A 27,779-nucleotide genomic window follows, 5' to 3' on the forward strand; every position below is an offset into this window, starting at 1 on the left:
AACTGAGGTTAGTAATAATTTGTTATGACATCCTATATGTGTTGTTACTAATAATTAACCATTAATCTTCATACAGGCTACTAGGCATGAGGGATCAACTAAGAAGGGTTCTCTATGTACGTCATTCCTGATAGTAGAAGTAAGTACAATATTGTTCATAAGTATGTGAAATACAGTCTAATATGGAGATTCATTTTTTTTCATCTTTTCAAGATGCTCGATTGATCTTCATAGCAAACCACCTATTGAGTACCAATAAATAGGTGATTGATATTGCCTCTCAAAGGGTTGAGATGGTTAATATCTTGTTATAGGGAGAACTTGATGAGGTATATACATACATGTCTATATTTATTTTCTATTGGCTAATGAAAACATTGAAAGGTTATTTATTAACAATGTATCCCTTCCCGAGTTGACCATGTTGGCAGATTTGATGGACCTGACCTTAATGAAGTTACCTCAACCAAAACTTATCTTTCCATGTAGAAGGTATCATTATCCATTTTACCAATAAATTTAAAATTGATTAATTATTTTTCTTAACATATTTTGATATTTTTACAATTTATACCAACTCATCATGATCAAGTCACCGAGAAGGGCTTGCTTATTCACAACCTATACACAAACCCACTAAAACCTAGGGTACAATGAGCGAGCCATCATATTCTTAAATCATCCATTAAATGTGAAAAATCCTTTTAGAAATGATATGAACAAGCTAATACATTAGAGGAGACAAAGGTGTAGACATCAAACTACGTCCAAAATAAGGATTTTAAGGCATAGTACTAGAGTTGGGCCAATGGTTGTCTAACGAGCAAGCGGCCTTCATACAATTACTTTATTTACTATTATATATTTATGTACAAAAAACTAAGTCATTTTTATGTTGATCACCAATATGTAGATTCATTGTTGCCACTATTGCATTGGTGCTAACACAACCATGTGGATGATGACCCATGCTATCTTTATTGCACACATCCTAATGAAGTACAATAGATAGAGTGTCAGCCAGTTAGGTCAATACAAATGGTCCAAGCTTTTCACTAAATTAGTAAATGCTAAGTATGCCTCTGGGTTATGTTTCAAATCATAAGGACAGGTGAATTAGGTAATATATATGTGTGTCGGTTATCATTATATAAATACTTAACATGTCTTCATTGTAATTTTTCAATGTTTGCAACTTTACATACCCATTAAATTCGATAATGTGCACTAGGTCATAAGCATCCTAAATTTCACTAAGTGGACGCTTATGGTATATGACTCGTAATAGAGTTTTACTCATAACATGGATGAGCTTGTGCATAGGATGAGACCGTATACCAGCTATATATCGAAGTTACTAAAAGGGATAGATTTTTTGGCCTTCGTGCAATAAACACCACAAGTTGATAATTTCTCAAGCTTAAGCAATTATGGTATATACATGTTATGATTCATTGAATGTCTAGCACTTGGTCAAAGTTTGGATTTCCCTTATGAGGATTCCAGATACATATGCAGACATTTGGTGATAGTTATATTTCCATTACATTAAGTGATTTTGTATATGTGTGTTGACATGTCGTTGTATATTGGTTATATATATGATTTCTTACATATGATTTCATATTTTACATGTTTTTACGTATTTGTTATATTCGCTATTATACATTTATGTTGTGATGTTACTAATAACAATTTACCCAGTAAGTAGGAACAAAAAAAAAAATTAAGGGATGTATGAAATCAACATATACACTCATATAACATCTCATTTCAATAAGTACATTGATAAGTTTATAAGTTTAACATAAATAATACTAAATAAAAGGTCCAAACATCAATGATCTCTCACTTTTATCTCCTTTTGATGAACTCGATGGTATAAAGTTAGGGATCAATTTTGGGCTTTTGCAATTCCTTCATGATTGCAAACTTGTGGTATAGTAAGCTCACCCTGCAAAGGATATTTGTCTCTATTTGAAGGATGACTTGGTTGATCATGATCAATAAAGGGTAGATGGATAACTTTAACATCCTTAACATACAACCAATATGATTGACCCCCAAGTGGATTGACAACTTTTGCGCACACTGCACACTCGAATATGATGCTGTAGTAGGGATAAACCTATTGACAGACATGGGAGAGCTTCATATGTCTTGCTACATCTATGGCATGGTTGCATGGAATTTATAAAAACTAAAATTTTTTACACTTACATGACCGCTCATCAAGGTCTACTAAGCTGGTGTATTGGCTACTACTTATTACCTCTTATTGAACGTTTTTAATAGGATGTACCTCTAAGTTCAAAGACTTTCATATAATGGTTGGTAAGTTTGCCATTTGTCTATGGTTTTACCTAGTAAGTGCAATCATCTGTAATTTTTAAAAGTATTAGTACATCCATGAGTAATTAATCATAAGTTTAAATAAACATTATTAGTACAAAAATTGGTAATGAAACTATATATACTTGCATGATTTCTCCTCTCATAAAAACATTGTTGTAAAGTGTCGTGATTGAACTTTGCCAGCATGGTGATGGGCAAACCCCGGACGTGTCTCACAAATGCATTGAATAACTTTGTGATATGGGTTATTATTATATTATACCTATGGCTTGGAAAATGTGTCTTGCTTTATCGATAATACCTTATCTCACATAGCTAATCTCCCATTGTAGGATGCATATCATCAAGTGATGTCATCATAACCTCAAACTTTGGCTTTTTATAAGGCTTTGTTGCTTTCCAATACAAACATGCAACTTTTGAGTTACTCTTGTACTTCAATTGCATGTTACAAAATAGGTGATGACAACAACATCTATGGTGTACATTTAGAAAGCCTTCAACCATTATAGAGTAGATGGTGTGATGTCAATATAAAATTATTGCTAACTTTGATACTTCACCAATGCAATCTTTAAGTTTTGTCAAAAACCAAGACCAAGTTAGATAATCTTCCTTTCCTCCCACGCTAAAAGCTGGTGGGTAAATCTGATTATTATCATGTAATGCCACAATGATAAATAAATGTCTCAAATATTAACCTTTTAAGAAAGCAACATTAATACAAACAACTAGGTGAATATGTCATTGGAATGCATAGATGCAACAACCCAACATCATTGAAAAGTATTAAAAATGTTAATGCTCATTTATTTGTATATGTGTCATGGTATTTAGATTAGCACGTTATAAATTGTAATAATAATTTGGCAACAACATAAATGACTCTTCTGAGGTGCCTCTTAATGCTTGTAATATCCAATTTCTTGCCCATCATTCTTATGAATATGCTATATCGATGTTATACCTATCGGCGATATTGATAATGATCTCCTTAGATTGATAAATATGATCAACACACACAAATTTTATCTTTAATAATTGGTCTTGAGCCCCAACTTGCCTATGATGCAACTTTATTTGATTTCTTACATATGTGTGTGGGATGTATATAACAGAGATCGAAAAACTCACTAGGCACCATCATTGTTGCCTATACATGCCATGCGTATTGCTTATTTATATGCATAACCTTCATTCTCCCCTTATCTGACTTGAACACTTTATACTGGAATCTTATCTCAAGTGCAAATCAGCCTATTACATCTTTCAATTTTTTTGATTTTTTAATATGCCACCAATTTTTAGAGAATTCCCTTCTTTCACCAATCTTGGATTAGTTGATGTTGATAGATGGAGAGAAAAATTGGGTAGCCACTTAAATGAATTAATTAGGATATTGCTGACATATGATCCAACATAATTGTCACTATCATGTAGAGGATTTGCAAGTTTGAGACTATTTGCACCTCCTAGATCATAGCTAACATATGCCTTCTCTTCGAACTCTAGCTCATTGAAAGGAATATCAACCATGTCATCTCCATCAAAGTCACCCCAATCTAAAACCCTCCTTTTATCTCCACAAACCTATTCCTCAGCAGTATAAAATACATCATCATGAAAATCTTCAAAGTCTTCCTTGCAAGCTTCTTGTTTCAAATTTAACCCAACATTTTCAACCCTTGTTAAGCCATCATCATCATCACCATCGTCATAGCCACTATTTTCTGTTGCTTCTTGTACTTTGATAAGGGTAATTATGACAATAAATAAAACTCATTTCCTTGAAGTAGATAGACAAGTCAATAAAAGACTCGACATCTTCATGATTTTTTATTTTGATAGGGCATCTTAGGTTAATCTATTTTGGTTTCATGCATAGTTGAATGTTGTTTAGGGTCCAATCAATATGACACTGTTCACTCAATAATTAGATCAATCCCTCTAGTATTATTTTCTTTGAAATTTTAACTACTTTTATATTACCTCTAATGATATCAAACTGAAGCATACCTTGTCATTTTAATTGATTCTACAATGACCAATATTGATAACAAATTTTATTAGAAAATTTCATATTAAACTATACCAATATAATCTCATTATTTCATTAGCAAAAATTCAATTTACCAATTTTATTGGGTAACATGGGTTGAAATGTTTTACAGTTTTAGGCTTTAAATCGGTTTGAATTACATGATTTACATAGTTTTAGGGACTTGAGTTTTATGGTAAAATATCTATTTATTACACCTATTTTGGTTACAAGTTTTCCAAAATTCAACTTGAAATCATAAGTAATAATATACAATTTACCTCCTGCTTCATATCTATTACATTCATTCGATAAATTCTCCATGTTTCATAACTAATAATATCTCACCTAAAACACAGACAAAATTTATCAAATATCATTTGGTCCCCCACTTTTTGAGTGAAATATCCATGTACACCTTCAATTTGCAAATATCATTTCACTCCCACACATTGTCTAATATCTAAATACCCCTCTAATATTGTAAAATATCATTTCACCCTTATAATTAATATACAATATCAAAATGTTTTTATATTTTTTAATATTACAAAATTCACGGACAATTCCAAGCAAGTTTTTAAAATACCTTATAATTAACAGTTCAGTTAAGATTCATATAAATGCCTCAATATCATGAATTGATTTCCTTCGAATCAAACTTAAATATTGATTGAAAATCACAATGTCGGATATTGAATGAAAATCAAAATGTAAAGGGTGAATGGAATGATAAGAGTTAGGGTTTATATAGAAGACATAAATGGTGTTTTTGGTATTATATAAAAAAAATTAGACATTTTAGGTTAAGTAATTGAATTTTGGGTATTCGTATTTAAGTCCTTCAAACGTGAGTAATTTTGCTTTGTGCATTTGACTTTTGGATATTTAATTTAATTTCCCCAATAAAGGTATGACGAATACTAAATAATAGAAATGCTAAGATTTGAAAGACTTTGAAAGTTTCACAATTAACAGCATATTTCTCTTAACACTTATCTCAAAATTATGACAACTCGATATGAAGCCAAATGTTTCAATATTTATACAGACATCAACGGCCAATAAGACAAAAGATTAGTTAGGCCAAAATAATATTGTATTTGTGGTGACTTTTTGGTTGTAAATTTTTTTGCAGCAAGTCCTCGCCCAATCCAACTCAAATATTAATTAATTTATTTGTTTAGAAGAGTTATTTGGTTTGATGTATATTTAAACTCTAATATACAAAATTTCAAAAATCTATATATCTATTATTATATTAAAATTTTTATTTAGAATTAAGTGTAAAAATATCATTTAGCTAAATATATTAAAAAAACTAAAATTTTATCATATTTCTTCTCGTAATTTAAAAATCTAGCAATATTCCCCTATTAATAGTTTTGAAAAGTCATATTTCCTCTCTCAGGGTTTGTTTTTTTTGTCACTACTTTTTGACGAACTTCACCAGTTCCAGTTGTATTCTCTCTCCATCCCAGTATCTTTTGTCTCCCACTCTTGTTATCTGATGATAAAGATAAAGATGAAAGACGAAGACTCAACAGGAGAAGGTAGGAAGACGGTGGGAGAAGGGGAACAAAGATAGTGGGAAAGAGACCATCGGTAAGAGAAAAAGAGATCTAGGAAAGTCGGTCAATGGCTGGAAAGGAAATGGTCATCGAAGAGAAAAAGAAAAAAAACCCTAAAAAGAAAATGATCACTTTTCAAACTTGGAGTGAGGAAAATTGTTAGTTTGGAAACTAAGAAGGGAAATGTAACACGTTTTATTTTTTAATGTTTTTAACTAAATAATATTTTTAATTATTAACTCTAATAAAAAATTTTAACAGAAAGATAAGTATTTAAATTTTTAAAACTTTATAGCTAAAAATTTGTGATCCACTAAACCTTGGATGGGAATAAAGTCTTTTGACATATAAAAAACAAAAAGAAATGATTAAAATATTCTATTTGCCTCGAGAAAAGAAATGTGTATTTACAAATTAATTTGCATCTATTGTAAAAATAAATGTTTGACATACGTTGTATGACATAATATATGTAAATAAAAAAGGGAAAATGACAATTTTTCACCCAAGTTTTAGTAAGAATTCAAAATCACACTCACGACAGATGAAAAATCTAAATATCTACTCATGAGCAAAATATCATCCAAAATTTTAATTAGAAGCTAGAGTATAATTATTATTTTACCTATAAAGCCTAAAATCTAAAAACTTTTTATCATTCCCCCCTTAGTTAAAAAAACTCACATTTAACCCTCATGATTAAACTTTGAAAAATTTACTTTTTCCCCTTTTTAGGTTTCAACTCCGATGAATTAAGGAACTGGTCAACGATTAGGAAGAAGCGAAGGTCAAGGACGATGAAGCATGGCCCTTCGTCTCTTTTTGTTGATTTAGATGATGCTTCGTCATCCAAATCTGGATAAGAAGGGTTATCCTTTATCGTTAGATCTAAAAGATAGGAGAAAAACATTGGCTGTTAGTTGAAATGATGGTGGTCAGAGAAGGAAATAAACTCTAAGGATAAAATCTAAACTTTTCAAAATTTAAGAATGAGTTGAAGTATTAGTTTTTAAAATTTGGGAGAGATGATATAAATTTTAAAGTTTTATGGTTCATGGATACAATGATGATTTTACCTCTATCTCTAACTGAAAATTTGAATACGCAGTTAGTTTATAGATGAGTGTTTAAGTTTTTCATCTACCATATGTATGATTTTAAAATTAAACTAAAATTTGGGTCTGAAATAGTCATTTCCCCATAAAAAAATATATTCTAGGATATATTGAATACTATGTAATATATATATTATACGATAAGATATATATTGATTCGTATAAGTAAAATTAACGATATCATTAATGTATATTTTTAACAAAATTTGATGAGTCAAAATCAGGTCAACCAACTAGATCAAAATAAAACCAGCCTAAACAAACATTTTTAACTTTTTCTAACTTATCCTAAATCCCTATATTCAGTTTTACTAACCGGTTCTATCCTCTATCATTTCCTCTCACTTAACTTTTCCTAATCCTAGATCCCTAAATTGGAGAAACATTTTTATTCGTCGGGTTTCATCGGCCCGGGTTTCGCAGAATCATAATACATTTGTTTCATTATTAATTTATTAAAACTGACGATTAAAATGGAAGGAGGAACAAAGTTGATAAGCTTTCAGGGTGAAAGCTGTTGTGGTGGCGATGCGTGTTATTGATTTTAGGACAATAAAATAATTTAGTTATCAATCCTCTTTTCATCTTTTTCCTATATGTGACTTTTTTATTTTTAATAAAGGACAAAAAATTTATTCCTACCCAAAGTTTAGTGCATATCTAAATGTCTTTCTGGATATTCCTCAATGTCCCGGCTATTCACAGAACGTGAAAGGCAGATGAATAAGCATCTGCTTCTGGAAAAAATCAAAGAATTTCTTGGGAATCCTATAAGATCCATTCGTTCTTTTTTCTCTGACAGATGGTCAGAACTTCATCTGGGTTCAAATCCTACTGAGAGGTCCACTAGAGATCAGAAATTGTTGAAGAAAGAAGAAGATGTTTCTTTTGTTTTTTTTTTTTCCTTTCCATTCACTCGGATCTCTTCTGTTTCCTCAATTTAGTCCGGATCCTCCTTTTCTTCCAAAAAAAGGAAAGGAGAAGGATCTTCTTCCGTGGATACCTCTTGTTCCTGTTTAGTCCCCCTTGTTTTGAAAGTCGTTTCCATTTCTCTATCTGTTACTTCCTAGCTATCCTCCCTTTTTTGCCTTTCAAAGGTTTCTTTCACTTTCAGTTTCTTAGTAAAAATAGGTAACGGTATTCTGCCTATATAGTAGATACAGGTAATAAATAAGAGAATATTAAATATTCGAGCTATAGAATTTCTTAATTCTGACACAAGATACTTATTAGATCGAATAAGGATTACTTGTTAAGTTTTAAAAATTTAAATATTCATTTGTCTATTAAATTTTGTTATTACTATTAAAAATAAAATTATTATTTAAAATTTAAAAAAAAATTATTTCATTTTTCCACATTAATTTTAAAAATTAATAATTTCTTTTTTAACTTAGTTTTAATAACTTACATTTTCACCCCCACCATCTAGGAATTCTATATTTTAGTATTTATAGCTATCCCTTTAAAAGTTTAAAACTTTGTACTTACACCTAAAAATATTTATTCTTTCTTTCTAGCAACCATTCCCCTAGCAATTCACTTGGGTGCGTCGTCAACCTATTATTAGAATCTTCTCTTCATCTCTAATGGTTTTTTGACCAAAAAAATCATTAAAAATCTAGTGAAAATGATCGGATTTTGTTGCATGAAATTGTGCAACAAATCGCAACATTAATTTTTCCACATTAATTTTAAAAATTAATAATTTATTTTCTAACTTAGTTTTAATAGCTTACATTTTCACCCCCACCATCTAGGAATTCTATATTTTAGAATTACTAGTTGTCCCCTTAAAAGTTTAAAACTTTGCACTTACACCTAAAAATATTTATTATTTCTTTCTAGCGACCATTCCCCTAGCAATTCACTTGGGTGTGTCGTCAACCTATTATTAGAATCTTCTCTTCATCTCTAGTGGTTTTTTGACCAAAAAAATCATTAAAAATCTGGTGAAAATGATTGGATTTTGTTGCATGAGACTGTGCAACAAATCGCACAAATTCGTGTGACTGAGTTGTGCATTGGCTATTTATTAATTTTTAATCCATTTATTAATAATTTTAGAATATACAAATATATATATATATATATATAGAGAGAGAGAGAGAGAGAGAGAGAGAGAAATCTATAATTAGTTGAAATTCGTAAAAGCTGTGACCAACTACATTGGAAAAAAGAAAGGAAAAAAACAAAAACAAAAAAAAAAAGAAAAGAAAGAAGCGTTGTTCAAAGCAAAGAAAGATTTCAAATATAAATTCCTCGTAAGTTAGTCCTCATTTATTTTCAAAACTAAGACCTAAACATAATTTTGAAACCAGCTTTTTAATTAATAGTTCAACGATTTAAAACAGAAAGAGTTGACTTTTTCTCAAAAATATTAGCAAGGGATCTGCGTAACTTTCGTTCAAATCAATTGTTATTCTTCTCTTATCCAATGACATTCTCTTAGATTTCTTGAAGTGTGTGTTATCGTGATACCATTTGGCACGTTAAACGTCTCCTAATCCCCTTTTTCTAGATACGTGATTGACTTTTGTTGTATGGGATTAGGTCAATATTATTCGGTCAATACAATTTTACATATGAATATTTGCTTCTCTAGGAAGTTAATATAGTCCAAGGATTTTTCTTATATCAGAAGGAAACTTCGTCATTGATTATTAGGTTAACGGTATGATAGTTACACTTAAATCGGAATCTTGTGGGATTTTCTTTTATTTTTAACATGTTTTAATAATTAATATTAATATTTTTTAACTAGGTATCTTGATTTTTTCTTTTGGTGACAATAAATCCCATTTAAGGCAAATCACCACTTTTGAGATCAAACTGATCACATCAAGTAAAACAAGCTTCGAGTTTAGTAATCAACTCCACAACAATTAAACCAAATATCTATTTTTCTATTTACTTTTAGAGAATTAGCAAAAATAAATGGCATCTTAGATTTATTAATTGGACGATTACAAATCTAGAGAATAATTCATACAGGATAATTGTGGATATTTAGGATTGAATTTTTTAAATTTTAGATTTGATGGGAGTTAAAATCACTGCTTACGAACTTGGACTGGTTCTAGTTTTCACCTGAAATTACAGTGAATTATACAGTGACTCGTATATTAAGTTGTTTATTATATAGTTGTACTCTATTGAATTACATTGAAAAGTCATCACCCTGATGATATATACTTAACAACGATTATATTGTTTCTAAAGAAATTATACAGTGAATTGAAATCTATTGACAATTGTTCTCAACGCAGAACACATTTAAAATCGAATACATAGAAAATGTCAAACAACTCTTTACAATTTCAAATGCTCGCACAAGATTTGCGAGAATTCAATTTTGTAAAATTATTGAAATTAAAATAGTGAAATAATATATGAACCCAATGCTCGATAAACTAAATGTCGAATTTCATCGTAGAGCAAGATAAGATTAAGCTTCAACAATCAACATGGTGGCATAGTTGGAGGAGGTAACAGTTGTGCATTTGATGTGTTACCATTTCTCACTATAAACACCGCATCCATGCCCCAACTCATGTGTCTATCTAAATGGCAGTGCATGAACCAAACTCCTGTTTAAACCACAAAAAAACAAGTAATTAACTTTATAAATGAGTTAGGAAGACCAAAAGTTTGAAATAAAATCAGAAAGAAACGAACAACTTACCAGGATTACTTGCCCTGAATCGAATGGTGGTCCATCCGTTTATCGGGACGGCAATGGTGTTTTGCAAAGGAGGATCAACGAGATTATAATTCAATGGATCTGTAATGTTGTTGAAATTTCCGAGCCCCGATCCAACGACATAGAAACTGAATCCATGTAAATGCATGGGGTGATCTGCCCCAGCAACAACATTTGTTCCTTGAAAAACAATCTCAACTGTAGAATTATATTCTAGGACTCTCACCTCAGTGGCTCGTTGTGATATCTCTAAATATAGTGGCAAATACGTAGCCGTGTAGTTGAATACCAGTGGTGGAAAATCTGGGAATCGAGTTCCATAAACGCCATTGATGTTATTATAATAAGCTTGTAGTATATCAACGTGTGGATCCACGAAGCTTATATTGTTTACACTAGCAGCAAGTCTTGTCCCGTTAGGTCCGGAACATGAATTGTTAGCGCAGGGAAATGCGTTCACTGAAAGTGTGTAAAAGAATTTGTGAGTAATATTCTTTGGGACATTAATAGGGTGATTTTGATTGGCTAAGCTGCGAAGACTTCCGGTGAAATTCACCGAGGCATTGGTGTCGTTATAAAGAGGAAGACTGGGCAATGGGGGAGTTGATGAAGGAGTGTAATTTCCACTGTATTGAATAATAGCAGTGGTGGTTGTGTTATCAAAGGAAAGATTAACTGTACTGGAATAGGCTTTAGCAGCCATATAATAATGATCAGGCGTTTGATTAGCGTGTAACAAAACATCAATGGTTTGCCCAGGGCTAATTGTGATGTAATTGCTCGTGAATTGCTTCGTGTAGCTGGCGTCTGATCCAACCACCGTCAGAGAATGATTCGCAACGCCGAAGAAAAGAAGGTCTTGCATGGCAGCGTTGATTATCCGGAGAAGATAAGTCAACCCATAGTCAACAGTTAGCTTAAATGTTCCTGCAGATGACAGATTAAAAGAAAGGAAAATTCGTTATGCGCAAGTAATTAATATATGAATTAGAATATCCTGATTTAAGCCAACTTAAAAAAAAAAAGTTAATCCAATATATTTTATTATGAATTTCGTGTAAGAAACTTCCAATAAAATAATTTATATTGACTAATTAAATATAGTTAAGTCTGCTGTATAACATTGGCAAGTTTTAAACGCATTGACGACATACTAACAACCATATAATATTAGACATCACTTTCAGCTCCAATTTACATTTCATTGACTGTTACTTAGCTTTCCATTTTTATAAAATATAGTTGGATAATCCGAATAATATTGATAATATAAATTGTGATTAAATTTTAAAATATTGTATTCTTTATCAATTGACCTGGACTTGAGCACGCATACAGATCACCAGGCTGACCATTGATCAAGTATGCATCCGAAACATTTGGATCCCCTCCGGATTGAAGAAACTGATCATACACAGTATAAATATTGCTCTTCCAATACTCTCCTGCAATTGATTAAGGAATAATAAACAGTTAAACGGAATATTCGTAGTTTGAAAAAGCTCCAAGCAGAAGAGAATCTACAAGTATAATGCATCTCGACCTAATATAATGGGAACTTCGACGTCAGGTTTTGGGAATGGATAGCTGGTTCCATTCTTGCGATATATTACTACAGCACCATGAACTGTGGCTCGAGCCCAGTCGCTGTGAGCGTGCCACCAAAGAGTCCCTTCTTCAGTTGAAAATATTATCGTCTGAGTAAAGTTTGCCCCCGGTTGTATAGGGCATTGTGTGATCCATTCAGGACCATCTGACCATGGATTCCGAGGCTGCTTCACTCCATGCCTGCAAAGTTATCAAAAGATAGATGAGTTGAATGTCATCAGAAAAGCTCATTTATCTTATAAATTGAAGACAAAAGGGATCAACTTTACCAGTGAATAGTGATGTTATAGTTGCCCTTATTTATAACGTCTACAATGATTGTGTCGCCTTTGTTTACATAGAGCGTTGGTCCTGGAAATTGTCCATTCACCGTCAAGATCGTATTATTGCTGCAAAGTCTTGTGATTGTAGTTTCCTCCACCTGCAACAATTAATAAGCAATTACTAATACAATTCCCCATAAGTGAGATGAAGAAAAGAGCGTTGAAGGAAGACTAGCAGTAAAAAATGGCCTTTTTTTTTTCAGAGGTTTGCCTGATACGAAGCTCACCACAAATGTGTAACGAGCCTGTGCATTACATTGAAAGATTCCAGCAAAAATAAAAATGCTAAAGACTTGTAAACTAAAGACCCTCATGGTTAGCCAAATATCTCGGTGATTTAATAATCCTGTATTGATCTATTTGAATGGGTATTGAGCTGTATATATAAGCACGGCCACCATATATTATATTAAATTGTTAATCACATTTTTTTTGGCCGTTACTATAAACAAAATAAATAATTCTCAAGCGGTGCAGTATTATGCTCAAGCGGTGCAGTCTTCAAATGTAACTGAAGACCAAGTGAACAATCTATAATTTTGTTTTACCTACTGAATATATAAAAAAAAAAATTAGAAGATAATGATAAATGAAGCCGGTGATAACTTTGACTGTTACAATTATTTGGAGAAAAAAATGCTAAAACTATTATAATTTTATTATTCTTTTTATTATTTTCCATTCAACGAATCTTATTGGTATACACGGAAGACAGCTCGACATCTTGACGCTTGGATCTAAAATAGATTAAATGTAGTTATTTATTTATTATTTTAATCCAGCCGTGTTAAAGTTGTTGAATTATTGACATTAATTAGATACGACTTATTTTTATAATGAACAGCTGGACTAAGATAAATGAGTGGCTGTAAATTATTACTAGGCTAAATTTTCTCCTTGAAGATCCATTTATATCCTATGGGTTCTATCCCTTTAGATGGATCCACTAGAGTTCATACTTGTAGATTCTACCAATAAATTTTCACTATGAATAATGCCTAATAATTTAGTTCCCTTTTTATTATTTTTAGTGAAAGGTGACTTGGTTAATTTGCCTAATAGATACGATTTGTATTCATCATATGGCTAAAAGTCAAATGATTACAAAACTTTATCCCTTCAAAGCTTTGATATGCGATTCAAACTTATATGATCAAGTTTGTAATGCCACATATGTGGTGTTCAAGTCATAATGCTTAACTCATTTATCATTCACAGTAAGGAATCATTATTTAAATATAAAACATACAAACCATTATTTAAATACATAGTTTCATAGAGAATATTATTTAAGTTAATCGTTATAATACCATAAACACTATTAAAACAATACCTTTTTAGTCTAAAAGAGACAGAAAAATTAAATTTTTAGAAATTGGTGATACTTAAAAAAATTTATTAAGTTTCAAAACAAGCCATGTGGGAGAAACTAAAATAATAAACCCATACTGCTAAAGCAATAACATGTGCTTTAATTCCAACAAGTGAGTCCACTTTTCTCTTGGCAAGTGATTTACTCACATCCGATCAAATATGTGAGCCACATCCTATGTCTATAACCTAAAATGAGGAAGGAAAGAGGTTAATCCTAAAAACGTTAATTCTTAAGTTGAAGCAATTGACTACTTCTTCTTACTCTCTTGAAAGACCTTGCAAAGTCTATTCTAATGGCTATACTTGTCATAAAAGAAGTAGAAAACCTTTCCTATTCCCACACTACTAGTAAGTTATGTAGCAATCTATTGTTAAGTTTTTGTCTTAGGCTTAGTCTTGGCCTTGCCTTTGCCCTTGGCCTTTGTACATTGGCTGCAACCATAAATGCATCTATACTTTGGCTTTAACATATTAAGGAGCTTAGGAAGGGATTTTTCCATCACATTCATATTGTAATTCATTATGAATATTGAATATGAATCAAGAAGGGGTTGTAAGACTAGGTATATAACCAAGTAATTGTCCATGATATTACGCATGAGATGCCAACCTTTCAATGTAACCAATCATTTTCATTATGTTAGGGTCAATATGGGCTTCCTCAACCATTCGACACCTATACAAAGCATTTGACACCTTATATTTCCCTAATCTTGTATGAATGCCATATATCTTGCAGAGATGAAGAATGATGGATGGTGTATACATCTCTTCATGCTAATTCTATAAATTAGGTTTCATTGGTGCCAACATGAAACATTTAACATCAGTACCATCAAAATACTTGTTATAAGCATCTTGTTAATCTTTGGTTGCATCAAGACTAGGATTATGAGGCATTGCTAGTATAATCCAAAGATTTTGATACTAGTTAGAAAAGTTGTTTGCTTTTAGCCTTTTGTCTTTTTCCAATATGGACCATACTGAAAAATTGCTTGTCAGCGTGTTTTCATAATCTACATGTACATTTAAGTAAATTAGTAACCATATTTTAAATTATTATTTAACACGTATGTAGGTCAACAAACAAATCACAAAAGTCTATGATCTTAAGTTTAGTAGTTTTGCTAATCAAATTATGTGACCTCAATTTTGATTCTCAATTTCAGTAAGGTGGATATTACTTATCACCATACAACGATAATTACACATCCCTGCTCAGTCTCTAACATACTTTCACCTTTACCTTGGTGATAGTTAAGTCAATGTCAATGTGAACAAACACTTGATTTCCCACCAGGTAAAAACGTATCCTTCGTTTTAGTAAATAAGGTTCTAATGAATAGAGACTTAATCAAGGTGTCACGTTTGAAGGCTTTGATTTATTTTTGACTTAATATCTATTGAAGGACTTTTTATTAGTCTCTCATCAATTTTAAACTGCATGTAAGGTGATTATAAAAATAAAAACCTAACATTGTTTCTAAAACAAAAATAAAAACATATCAGTACACAATCTTATCTAATGTTGAGTCCCTTGAGCCAAGAAAAGTGGATGCTCTTTTTGTCTTCAAGACTTCAAGTATATTTCTTTTTCTCGGTTTGGGATTTAGGTATATTACGTCAATCTCCTAAATAAATTTTATTTTAAGATAATAAAATAACCTATTCTTACTTTACATTTGAAAAATTAAAAACTTCGAGTTCCATCTGAGGGAAGGTAAATGAGAAGAGAATGTACAACTAGAGAATAAAGAAGAGACAAGACACGTCTTTTTTTAATTACAAACGTACATTCCCAAAACAAAATATCCATATGTCTAGACAGTGTACCAAATATTATGTATATCCATCCTTAGGCATACATCAAACAATTAAAATTGAAATTAATTTCAATTATTCAACAAGTTGTCAAATTACATTTACACCTTTAATTTATGTAGAATTGTATTCAAGGCCTAAAGGTATCAAAACTTGAGGTTTGGTCCTCGTTTTGGTCAACTAGGTTAAAACTGCATTCTAACCTTTTGCATGGGCATACAAGCTTCATCCACGTTCATGTATCTCATCATATCTAGAATTTGACAAAATTCAAGAAGCATGTCATGGTCCTTATATTTGTGAAATTTTCATAGCATAGGTGTACACATTTAGTGCAGGATTCTTCATGGTGTCATATGAGGAACTTATGGTCCATGAACTATGAAATTACACTAATGTACAAGTGTGCATTCTTAGGTGCACAACTGTACATTGTGTATCTAATAGAATACCTCAGAATGCTAGAAAATCCTTTGTCTTTTAATGAGCTATAATTGAAATGAGACAATATGACATGAAGGTCTATCTCACACTAGTAGTAACCTTTATTATATGCAAGTTGCGAACTTGTTTGGGCTCGAAACAAGTTTTGCTCAATCGAGCTCAAACACGAACATGAGATAACGAGCTTAAGCTTGAGCTTGAATACAACTTGGGAGTACAAACGAAAATTAGCTCGAGCTTGAACTCGAATTGGTGTCTTACCTGACTCGTATGGCTCACAAGTAAAGCACATCTCAGTTTTGTTAATAAATAAACTCTAAAACGACTTCTTACAACCAAGTTTTCTAAGTTTGAAATGTGAGCCTGAAGCCGATCAGAGTGAACCAGACTTAAGTGTAAGCCAATCATAAACACTAAAATTATGAAGCGAGCCAAACACGAACTAAAGGAAATCAAGTGACTTGCACATGTGCAATTCAACCAACAAAAATAACAATATAAAACTTTATAATTGAACAACAATTTACGTTTTAAGATCTCAAACAATCATACAACAATATGTTCATCAATCATTATAGAAGTCTTAACACGTGTGATTTCAAAATCACATATTACTAACATGTTATTCAATCAACACAAATGTGATATATGTTTTGAAAATATAACAACTAAACGTGGCTTTGATAGCACTGTAAAGGTTTATGGCCAGAAAAATAAAGAACGACAACGGAATATGGTATTTGTAAGGTTTCATAGATTGAAAAACAGAGAATTGAACAACACCAAAATAGTCATTTAAAATATTCAAACAATACACATAAACAACAACTGAGATTTGTTTATAATCATTATATTGAAAACATGACATCCAATCAACAATAGGAGGTTTCATTGTAACATACAAGTGTTAGGCTACTCTTTTATCTTTTTGATATGCTAGCTGCATCAATCTTGCTTTCAGTCCAAGTACAAGACAACACCTTAATATCTACACAAAACACAAATGGATAAAGGCTCAAACAAATTCAAGATGTCTATTGGAATATGTGTTAATGGACAAGGTGTTAAGGTGCACGAGTTTGACTAATGTGTATTAAGCAAAAGTTCTAAAAATGTGAAATTTCATCTTCAATAATTGTTTTGCAATTAGCTAACATTCGAATAAGTGATTACTTGCACTTTGGTTAGAATCACTTAAATATGACCAAATTTTACCATTGAAACTATTATAGTATGGATTCACACTATTTGAACTTGTATTAGAATAATGAGAATAAAAAGCTTCAAATGACTATTTTTATTTATGCCACCAATTGTTGTTCCTAGAGTCTTAGCTACAATATTGAGAATTACATCATTAAAACCAATTGTGTTAGATGAGCCTTGGCTAAGCCTTTGTTGATACTTTTACTAAACAATTTTGCTTCTGTCATAGAAATTGTTTGAGAAGAGAATCCAATTTTGCAATAATATACCTACAAGATTGATCTCAACACCAATTCCACTCAAAATATAAGTAATTAGTTTTTCTAATGAAATCAATCAAATACTAGCTCTTCAAGCATCTACAATTAAATGTGGCTAAACATTGTGATTGAAAATATTTTGGTTTAGTTTGTTTGCTAAGATTAGGCCAAAGGACTATTTTCTATCCAAGTTTTAGTCCAATCTCAAAATTATACTCATAACAAATTAAAAACTTAAACATCTACCCATAGACTAACTACTATCAAAATTTTTAGTAAGATGTAGAAGTAAAATTGTCATTTTATACTTAAACCCTAAAACCTTAAAATTTATATCATTTCCCCTTAGGTTTTAAAAACTAACACTTCACCCCATTCACAAATTTTGAAAAGTTTAAATTTGACTCTTAAGGTTTGATTCCCTTCTTTGGCCACCATCATTTCAGCCAACGACTGACGTTTTCCACCCATCTTCCAAATCCAACTATGAAGGAAGACCACCCATGCCACAAAGGACAACAAAACATCCTCATTTGTTATTTGGAAGATGTGATGAAGAAGGACGACACTTCGTTACTAGATTTAGATGACGAAGGATAGTTCTTCATCGGAGAAGACATCACTTCTTCCTAATCACTAACCGAATTCCCTAAACCACCAAAGATAAAACCTAGAAAGGGGGGAAAATAAATTTTTCAAAGTTTAATCATGAGAAAAATTGTTAGTTTTCTATACCAAAGGGGGGAAATGATGTAATTTTTAATGTTTTAAGATTTAGGGGTAAAATGAAGATTTTATACCTGCCTCTAATTAAAAATTTTAACAACAGTTAGCCCATGGATGGGTGTTTGAGTTTTTTATCTGTCGTCGATATATTTTTGAGATTAAACTAAAACTTAGGTGGAAAATTAGCCTTTGGCCTGCCATGATTATCTCCATTCCATCAAAGGAGAAGGACAAGGTATATCTTTTAGGTAATCCTCAAGCTCGTGAGTTCTTATATCAAGCAAAATCTGAGCTTGCCAGTATTGATAATTTTCATCATTGAGCTTCAGATTATAGTTGTATGCTTAAACTAATGGGATTTGACAAAATGAGAAACTGAATGATCAACAGCAAGATTATTAGACCACATTAGGTAGCTTTGTTAATATGAGATGGTGAATAACTATCCCTTTTTACTGTCGACAAGAAGTAAGTCTATCAATAGCAAATAACACTTTCTTTTTTTTTTTTCGCAACAACTTAGAATTGTTATTAATACATTCAACTACCTGACAACTTCTTTATAATAACTTCAATATGCCTTTAGTTTATATTCTTCACAAATTGCAAGACATTGATCAATCACACTTTTCCAATGTTGCATCATGATCAGGCTAAAAGGTCCTTCCCAATCACACTTTGCGCTAATAAAGACAGAACATCTCTTCCGGCATAGCATCATTTCAGGACAAAGAGGGGTGATTTATGTGAGCCCCACAATGGCATTAGCTATGAATTCATTGTTGAAGCTCATTTTTATGGTAGTGCCCATTGCTTTAGATTTAACATGCAGACAAAAGGGATTAGAATTACCAGTGAAATGTGATGATATAGTTGGCGTTACTGATAGCATCTGAAATAATTATATCTCCTTTGTTCACATAGTGTTGATCCGGTAAACTATCCAATCACGGTCAAGATGGTATTATATCTGCAAAGTGTTGTGTATGGAATTTCCTCTTACAATTGTAAGAAGTGAATAATATAAGAAACGAAATTATATGAAAAGAGGAATTTTATTGATTTATTTATACTAAATGACTTAACCCAATCACATTTTACCACATCAATTAGTATTAATAAATTTATAAGATTAGTTTGTTCATATAACTTTATTGACAGAATAATTTATAATTTGCAAGATAGACACAAAAATTTAAGACTATTGTGCTGTAATGCTGACCACTATTGGGTTGCTTGCTTGAACATGACGACGACGGATTCCAGGAAAAAGTATAATGCCACAGGCCTTTAAACTGAAGATCAAGTATGTATTTAGATAAATGTATGGCCGGCATATGGTATTGATTTGGAATCATTGACATTTTTTGGTTTCCCACCAAAAGCAAAAATTAATAATTCTCGTGTGATGGGTGGCAGTCATATTTCACTATCCATTGATTAATTTCTTTTTCTTTATTTTAAATATTTAATTAAAAGATTTCAAAAATTCAACAGAAATTTAAATCCAAGATTTTTCCCTAAAAATTTTAATATTTTAATAATTTTGTTAACCTCTATTTTATTGATTAATTTCATTGTAAATTAATAGTTTTACAATCATTTGAAGTCGACCTCTATAATTTTAAGACTCATGTAAATAAATGTAATTGGCAAATGCCCATAAAAAAAGCGTCCACAGAGAGACTTGGTCATCAGCAGGCGCAGTGATTTTGACCCTTTAAAATATTGATTTTGAATTTTTGATCAGTTCAATTAAAAATTATGTTTCGTACGTAACCTATGATTGAGTAGAAATTCCTCAGCAAAATTTGAAATTTTCAAACTGCCTATTTCGTTCGATATAATGAAAAGATTAACCAAATTAACAAGTATTATGACAAAAAAATATGTTACTTTTGACATTATAGGGAGGAGAGAAATGCTAGAATAAAACCATAATGTTCTTTTATTCTTTTTATTATTTTGTATTTAACTAAGGTTATTTTTTGTTATATACCTCTAAAAAAGCAAGAAATCTTGATGCCTAGACTTAAAATTTCAACTACAATTATTTCTTATATTAACTCAATCTTGCAAAAAGTTGATAAATTTTGGACATTAGATATGACTTGCTGATTTTTCTAAATGAACAAATGGATTAAGATAAATGAATAATTAGAAATCAATATAACAATTAGGGTTGAATTCGAACTGAACTGAACTTGAGCTTGACTCAATTTTCATAGAATTGAGCTTGAGCTCGCTTCCAATAAGTTCGAGCTCCACTCGCTTTAAAAGAATGAAGCTCGAGCTCGAGTTCGAGTTCGAGCTCGAGCTTTTAACTAGTTCTTTTTTAAAAACAATAATGTTTTAATATATATTAGTCAAAATAACGTTGTTTTGTATCAAAATTTTTAACTCATAAGCTTGATGAGTTAAATATTCTAAAGTTTAGGCTTGAAAATGTTGAAGTTTTAGGCTCAAACTTGAGTTAAAGCTCATTTTGGGCTCGTTCAAGTCGAGCTCGAGCTCGAACTTGATTCGAATATTGCCCTAGCCATATTATTCCATCACATACTTTTAATAATAATGGAAAGATAAAATATTCTCTATCAACTTTTGCGTGTAAACATGTACTTGCAAACAAATTTATTAATTTATATGTTTGATCAAAAATTTATATACGTTTTCTCTTAAGTCACATACAAAAATATGTGACTTGACTGGGGCAACAATCTAGTTGACCAAAGTAAAGCCAAGTCAAGTATTGTTAGATTCGAGCTCAGTTTGATTGGATTTATGCAAAACTTAAGTTTGACGAGATTAGGTATTGTAGGCCTAAGTTCAAGCTTGAGGGAGGAATTATTGACTAAAATATGAAAGTTCACGGAGTGGTTAAATGTCAGTCTTAGGCAAATGAATGTAAGAGAAAGGGGGTAAGTGCGTTTCAAGGGCATTTATGTTATTTTATGATTTATTAAGGTTAAGTTTGACTGTGGTATGAAATAAGAATTTAGCAAGTGTTGATGAACATATGTGCATGAAGGATGCATTCCCATGCATTCGACACCATATCAAATAAGTAAATAATTTGCTAGGCATGAAACTATTTTAAATGAGATGCATAGTTGTGTGGCAAGTGCACGCCCGTGCATGCGATTACAAATTGAGGTTATATAAAATATGTTATCATTTAAAATCCCACCTTATATCCTTATATTATTATTGTCACATTCTTATCACTAAATTAAAGAGAGAAAAGTTTGCAATTACAGTGATAGATTTTGGTGAGTCAAGGTAGCTTTGACGAAAATAAAAGCAATATCGAACCTTTCTAGTAGTGAAAAAGTTAGTAGAGAATAATGTTCAACTTTTTTTGGATTAGTTATGAGCTTCTATTATATTAAGGCATGAGATTAATTTGTTAAACTTTAATATAACATATGATGCATTAATGTACTGCATATTGTGTTAGACGATTTAGATTGATGATGTTTATTGTTCTATTTTGACAGATGTGTTTGCATGGAATAGACTGGAGAATTCTATTTATTGGTTCGCAATATTAATTGATTTTCTTCTAGTGTATGGTACTGATAAATTTGGAATAAAAGCAACTCAGGTTTAAAATTCTATATTAACTTGTACATTAAAAATGTTTCATTGTGTTTTAATGGCCTAAATAACTTATCAAAGATTTGTCTGACTTATGTGTTTATGTGGTAGTATGGAAAATGAGCTAAACTAGTAGAGAAATAACCTATCAGAAACAAATGCATAGTGTTTCAAGGACAAACATGACTATGACAAGTGTAACGTGTAGTTTTCATATTCATTATATGGTTATGCATAAGTACATGCATGTCATACATTTGATAGGTTAAAAACATAGATGAATGGTAAACAATTGTATTGAGGACAAGTATGACCATCCATGACATGTAGGATAAGTTATTATGGATGAGTATAGAGAAAGGGATGATCACTCATAAGAGAGAAAAGAAATACCACTAGATAAACGTACGATCATGAAGGAAAGGATGAATGTCATTCATATCACAAGCATGCACATCCATGCATTAGGACATGCATGGTCAAACATGAGGTCATGACTTGAGGTACCTATGAAAGATGAAGTTGCGCACAAGACAAGTATGTATGATCATGTATAGGACATGCACAATCGTGTATTAAGTCACAATTAAGTATGCTCATGAGTTAAGAGGTCATGCACAAGATAAAGACATGTTTGCCCATTAACCCAAGATGTACAACTGTGCACCCAAGAATAGAATGACTAGACATTTATGGTTTACAACCACCTATCGTAGCAAGGTTTTGATAGTTGTATAGGACATATATGGTATGTAGTAATACTGAACCATGCCAAGAGTCATTATAATATCGTATCTTTATTAGGTAGCCATCCAAATAAAGACTAAGATTGGCTTTTAGCAATACATTAACCCAAGGATTGTCAAAGATTAACTCTTTAACCTATCAATGATATGGTTACTCATATAATTTGACCCTTTTATCATATGATATCTCTTAGAGGTTAAAGTATAGATTTAATGTCTCTCTCAGGGAACATTTGATACACATGAACTAACTTTTGTCAATGATCGAACGATATTAAATTGAGTACCAACTCAATCCCACTGTAACCAAGGATTTAACTAGTCATTGTCATTCATCATTAGGCGTATTTAAGATATTAGTTCTCATACTTACAAGTGACGAATCCTCTATTGATCCACCATATCTTCGTATGTATCTTGATATGGTTGATCACAAACTTTTTGGTAACCCTTTATAAGGCTATGCTTGGCTGGTGTCAAACCATACCAATCCTAGCACAAGAAAATCCAGTGGCCTTAAGTTTAAGGATCACATATACATCTATTTACAAAGAAATTTTATTCTATAGACACTAGAACAACCATCCATATGCAAACTTCTTTAAGGGTCTATCTAATGGACATGTCAACAATACACTTCCATATGTTACACCAAACTATCAATAAACAACTTTGATATGTAAGATTTATCACTATTTTTCAATAGAGTCATTCAACACTATAATAGTTTTATATATATTACATGTGCCTTTAATTAAGGTAATATTGCAATTATCAACACTTTAAGAATTACCACCAATTGTGGACATAGGGTCCTTTTAATTAGTTGACATGCATTCGACCCCTCATCATAGAGTTTTTTTAATAAAGAATGTCAATATTATTAATTGAAAAAATTATTATAAATTGCATCAAAATTCATTGGTGATGTTAACTCATGGGAAAAACCTTAAAATGCATAATCTTAATGTTGACAATGGAATATGAATTTGATGAGCTAATTGGTTTTAGTGTTAACATAAAAGTATGCTTTGTAGTGATAGGAGAAGTGGGCATTAAAGATGAGATGTATTTATATGTTTTGTTAATGAAACAGGAATAGGAAATGTATCTAAAAGGTTAGTAAACTGATGTTTTAAATCAATAGAGTGAAATTTTTAAGTTGTTTATATAAGACAAATGACTTTGATCATTTCTACTACTGATATTTTTATGATTTTAAGTTGGTCATTTATAAGAACTATTATGTGGATTTTCAGATTTAGGTTATACCTACAAATATACACTCTAGAGTATGGAAATCAAATTTGTGCTTATTATAGTGCCTTAAGAAAGAATAGTAAGAGCAACCAAATGTTCTAAGAAATTTATGCTTCGGAGTCTAATTATACAACACTTGATATGGTGATTTGTTCTTCTTTAAAGCTAATTCAAGTAGGCCATTTTTTAATACTACATCAATTTGAAATAACAACTACCAAAAAGATTGAGGCATACTTACTTGTGACATTAAGCCTAGTTGTAATTCAACTATATATGTGTTTTGTTTCAACTATATATACTTGTGACAAGGTTGTCTTAATTGAATTCCATGCTCTTATAAAGAAGGTACACAACTTTTATGCTTGCATTCTCAATCACTTTGAATCATTTTAATTTTTCAAATTGCCTTTTAACTATTTTATGAAATCAAATAAATGCCTCACTAGCCTAGCTCTTAGACCTTAAGGGAAATAACCAAGTAAATATAAAGTAATTATCTACAAAATGTATGTAATATTTAAAAACTTCTCTAGAACTTATGAGAGTTAGTCCTTATACATTAATATGTAACAATTCTACAAGACTTGAGGCTATAAAAATTGAAGGAAAAAATTTTGATGTAAATTTCCGTATGACAATGCTTACATGAAATAATTTTTTCTGCATTATTATCAGATATAGGTGTTGTAACCTGAATATATGCTTGTATATATTGTCTAAAGACATAAAAATCTATATTTTAGTAATCAATTAGTTTAGAATTCTAGTTAAATAATAATAACATTCCAAAATATTTTATTTAATTATTTTGTTTTTGTTTGTAAGAAAATAAAGCAGAAAACAAGAAGAATTGAGGAAAAAGAATTTAAAAAAATGGAAGAATTCACAAAAAGTTTCTTGATCGCATTAAGAGATGAAAAATGCACAAGAAAGGAATAGGAAAAAAATCCATAACTATCAACAGTAAAGGGTCAGGAAATAAGTGGAATAGTGCAAGGAGAACTAGCAAAAGAATCAAATACTTCTATTGTAATAAGAAGGACACATATATAAAGCTGCCCTACTCATTAGTGATAGACACATTCTCCTTTCTTCTTCTAATAGTTCACAGTGAAAGCCTTGAGCAAATCACTACTTACATTCTGTAAGCCATCAAAAGTACTAGCTTCAACACAGAATTGCAAGCGATAGTGACAATAGACATTTAGAGAACGCAGACATATCAATATACAATCGTTTTGTTTTTTTTCTTCGAGTGCTATGTTTTTACATAGTTATTATTGTGTGTCTATTTATAGTATGAGTGACTAATTTTCTTTTATTCTAGGAACATAAAGGAATCAAATAAGTCCCCATAATTTTATAGTATATTATATTATAAATCGTTATATTTTGATTCAGTGAATGGTTATTCTTTACTTGTGATAAAGATAGGGACCTATCTTTGCACATGTTAGTAAACTCATATAGACTATTGAAAAGTAAATATTAGGTTAGTACATGCATTCATTAAACTTGGAATATTGATAACAAAGATAAATCAATTCCTTGCAAAGTAATGGGAATCATAGAACATAATAGGTAGTTGTTAACAAAGTGATCATGAAAGTAGAGACTCGTTTAATATCTGTACACTCAATCAACATTGTAAGGGGAACTAAGTTAATTTAGGATATCCAACCAATATCACATCATGATTAATTTAATAGTTTTATTCAATCTATAGATCTATACCAAAGTTATTGGTGAAACTAAACTTCTAAAAGTCTTTTATTATACTAATACTAGTAGTAGTGGTTTTGATTGAATTTCGTTTATAGTTCCAGTTGCATATTTAAGTTTAAGTAGTTTTAACTGTAGCAGTAGTCACATTCATCTACTAAAATCTTTTAATCACTGTCTCCTTAGCTGATATAACTGTTGAAATAAATTAATAGTTATCTTTTTAATCCCGGTGTGTTATTGTCAGGGATTGGTGTTAAAATTAATACTACTATGCTTTGAAGTCTTGCTAGACTAAGGAATTTCTCATTTTGCAAAGTTAATCATTCTTACTTTTTTCTTGTAGGCTTGGCCTAATGCGTGACTAGATCGAGGGTGACCAAAAGATTAAATTTTGACCTTGAAATCGAAAGATTGATACTTAATTTGTGAAAAAGCAAGCAAGATTAAGAAGTCAAGATGAAAGACCCAAAAGGAAACCCTAATCTAAATATAGCTAAAATACCACCTCGATCTTACATACTTAAAGACTATGTCATACCATCCACTAAAGATATTACCATAATCATTGTTCGACCACCAGATAACATGATAATTTTAAGATCAAACCATCTATTATACATATGATCTAACAAAATCAATTTGTAGGAGCAATATCCCAATATCCACATGCATATTTAGTAAAATTTGTATAGATATATGAAACCTTCAAGTTAAACTAAGTACTAGATAAGACAGTAAAACAGAGGTTATCCTCTTTTTCACTCAAAGATAAAGTAACTGTCTAGTTTGACTCTAGAGCTCTTAGATCTTTCATGCTTGGCAAGCCTTATCATTGGCATTTTTTATGAAGTTCTTTCTAGTTAGAAAAACAACAAAACTTAAAAATGGCATCGCCACATTTACTATGAGGGATAGGGAAACTTTATATGAGATTGGGAAAGATGCAAGGATCAACAAAGACACTACCCATATCATAGTCTTTCGAATTAGTTATTGACATAGAGGTTCTATAGCTAAGTGCTAGAACACATCAAAACCGCTCTCAATGCAGTAACTAATAGATCTTTAATAAGATTGACAATAGAAGACACATTACAGCTAATTAAACCAATGGCAACAAACGGCTCATTTTGATACCATGAAGTTAAGAGAATAATTATGATCATTGCAAAACTTGATGCTTTAACAAAGAAATTGAAGTACTAAATATGAAAGCAATTGACATTCTGATATGATGTGAGATATACAAAGAAAGACATCCTAAACATGGATTATAGCACTTTGATTGCATTTCCAAATGGACAAAACCAAGAACAAACAAATATGATTAATTTTTATTAGAAACAGTAGGAGAATCCTTGCTCAAACACCTACAATCCAAAATGGAGAAATCACCTTAATTTTTCATGGAATAACTAATTAGCTTAGGCTAATACTAGCCAAAACTTCAGATTATCATTCTTAGATTTTAAAATAGAACATAACGACCCATGTATCTTACACCAAAGGGGTAAAAATCTAGCCTAGAACAAATGATTGAAAGCTTTTTTCAAGCATAAAATCAAAGGACACAAGCTCAAGAAGAAGCCATCAAACACTTCACTGAAAAGATTGAACAACTAGCTATACACAATAGATTTTTTTAAGTACAACTAAGCCAACAAGTGTCTTCATCAAATTCATGAGATCAAGGAAAGTTTTTGAGTCAACCAATCAATCTAAGACAACAATGCAAAGTAATAATCGTAAGAAGTAGAAATAGATATGGAGGATCGACACATGTATTCCTTAATAGAAGAACGTGAAATCGACTAGTGAAAAAAATGTGATAAACATTATACAAGTTGCCAAAGAACAAAAAGAAAAAGACTTAGGGTAGAATAAATACCATACTATTTTATCGT

The 27,779-nt window shown here is 31.1% G+C and overlaps 1 protein-coding gene and 1 non-coding gene across 2 annotated transcripts; both read right to left on the reverse strand.

Annotated features, from left to right (window-relative positions):
- Nucleotides 1-10,269: 10,269 nt before the first annotated feature.
- On the reverse strand, nucleotides 10,270-13,047 carry LOC123229003 (laccase-15-like). The gene is made up of 6 exons (XM_044654545.1): nucleotides 12,941-13,047; nucleotides 12,660-12,811; nucleotides 12,326-12,570; nucleotides 12,099-12,227; nucleotides 10,765-11,709; nucleotides 10,270-10,669 (listed from the first exon to the last, which is right to left on the reverse strand). The coding sequence occupies exons 1-6, from the start codon at nucleotides 13,025-13,027 to the stop codon at nucleotides 10,542-10,544; spliced, it is 1,686 nt and encodes a 561-aa protein (XP_044510480.1). The 5' UTR covers nucleotides 13,028-13,047; the 3' UTR covers nucleotides 10,270-10,541.
- A 13,702-nt stretch (nucleotides 13,048-26,749) lies between these two features.
- On the reverse strand, nucleotides 26,750-26,855 carry LOC123230229. The gene has a single exon (XR_006505041.1). It is a non-coding gene; the product is annotated as a small nucleolar RNA R71 (small nucleolar RNA).
- Nucleotides 26,856-27,779: the final 924 nt, after the last annotated feature.

This window comes from Mangifera indica, chromosome 11 (genome assembly GCF_011075055.1).
Source record: "Mangifera indica cultivar Alphonso chromosome 11, CATAS_Mindica_2.1, whole genome shotgun sequence".
In the NCBI taxonomy this organism is placed as follows: Eukaryota; Viridiplantae; Streptophyta; class Magnoliopsida; order Sapindales; family Anacardiaceae; genus Mangifera; species Mangifera indica.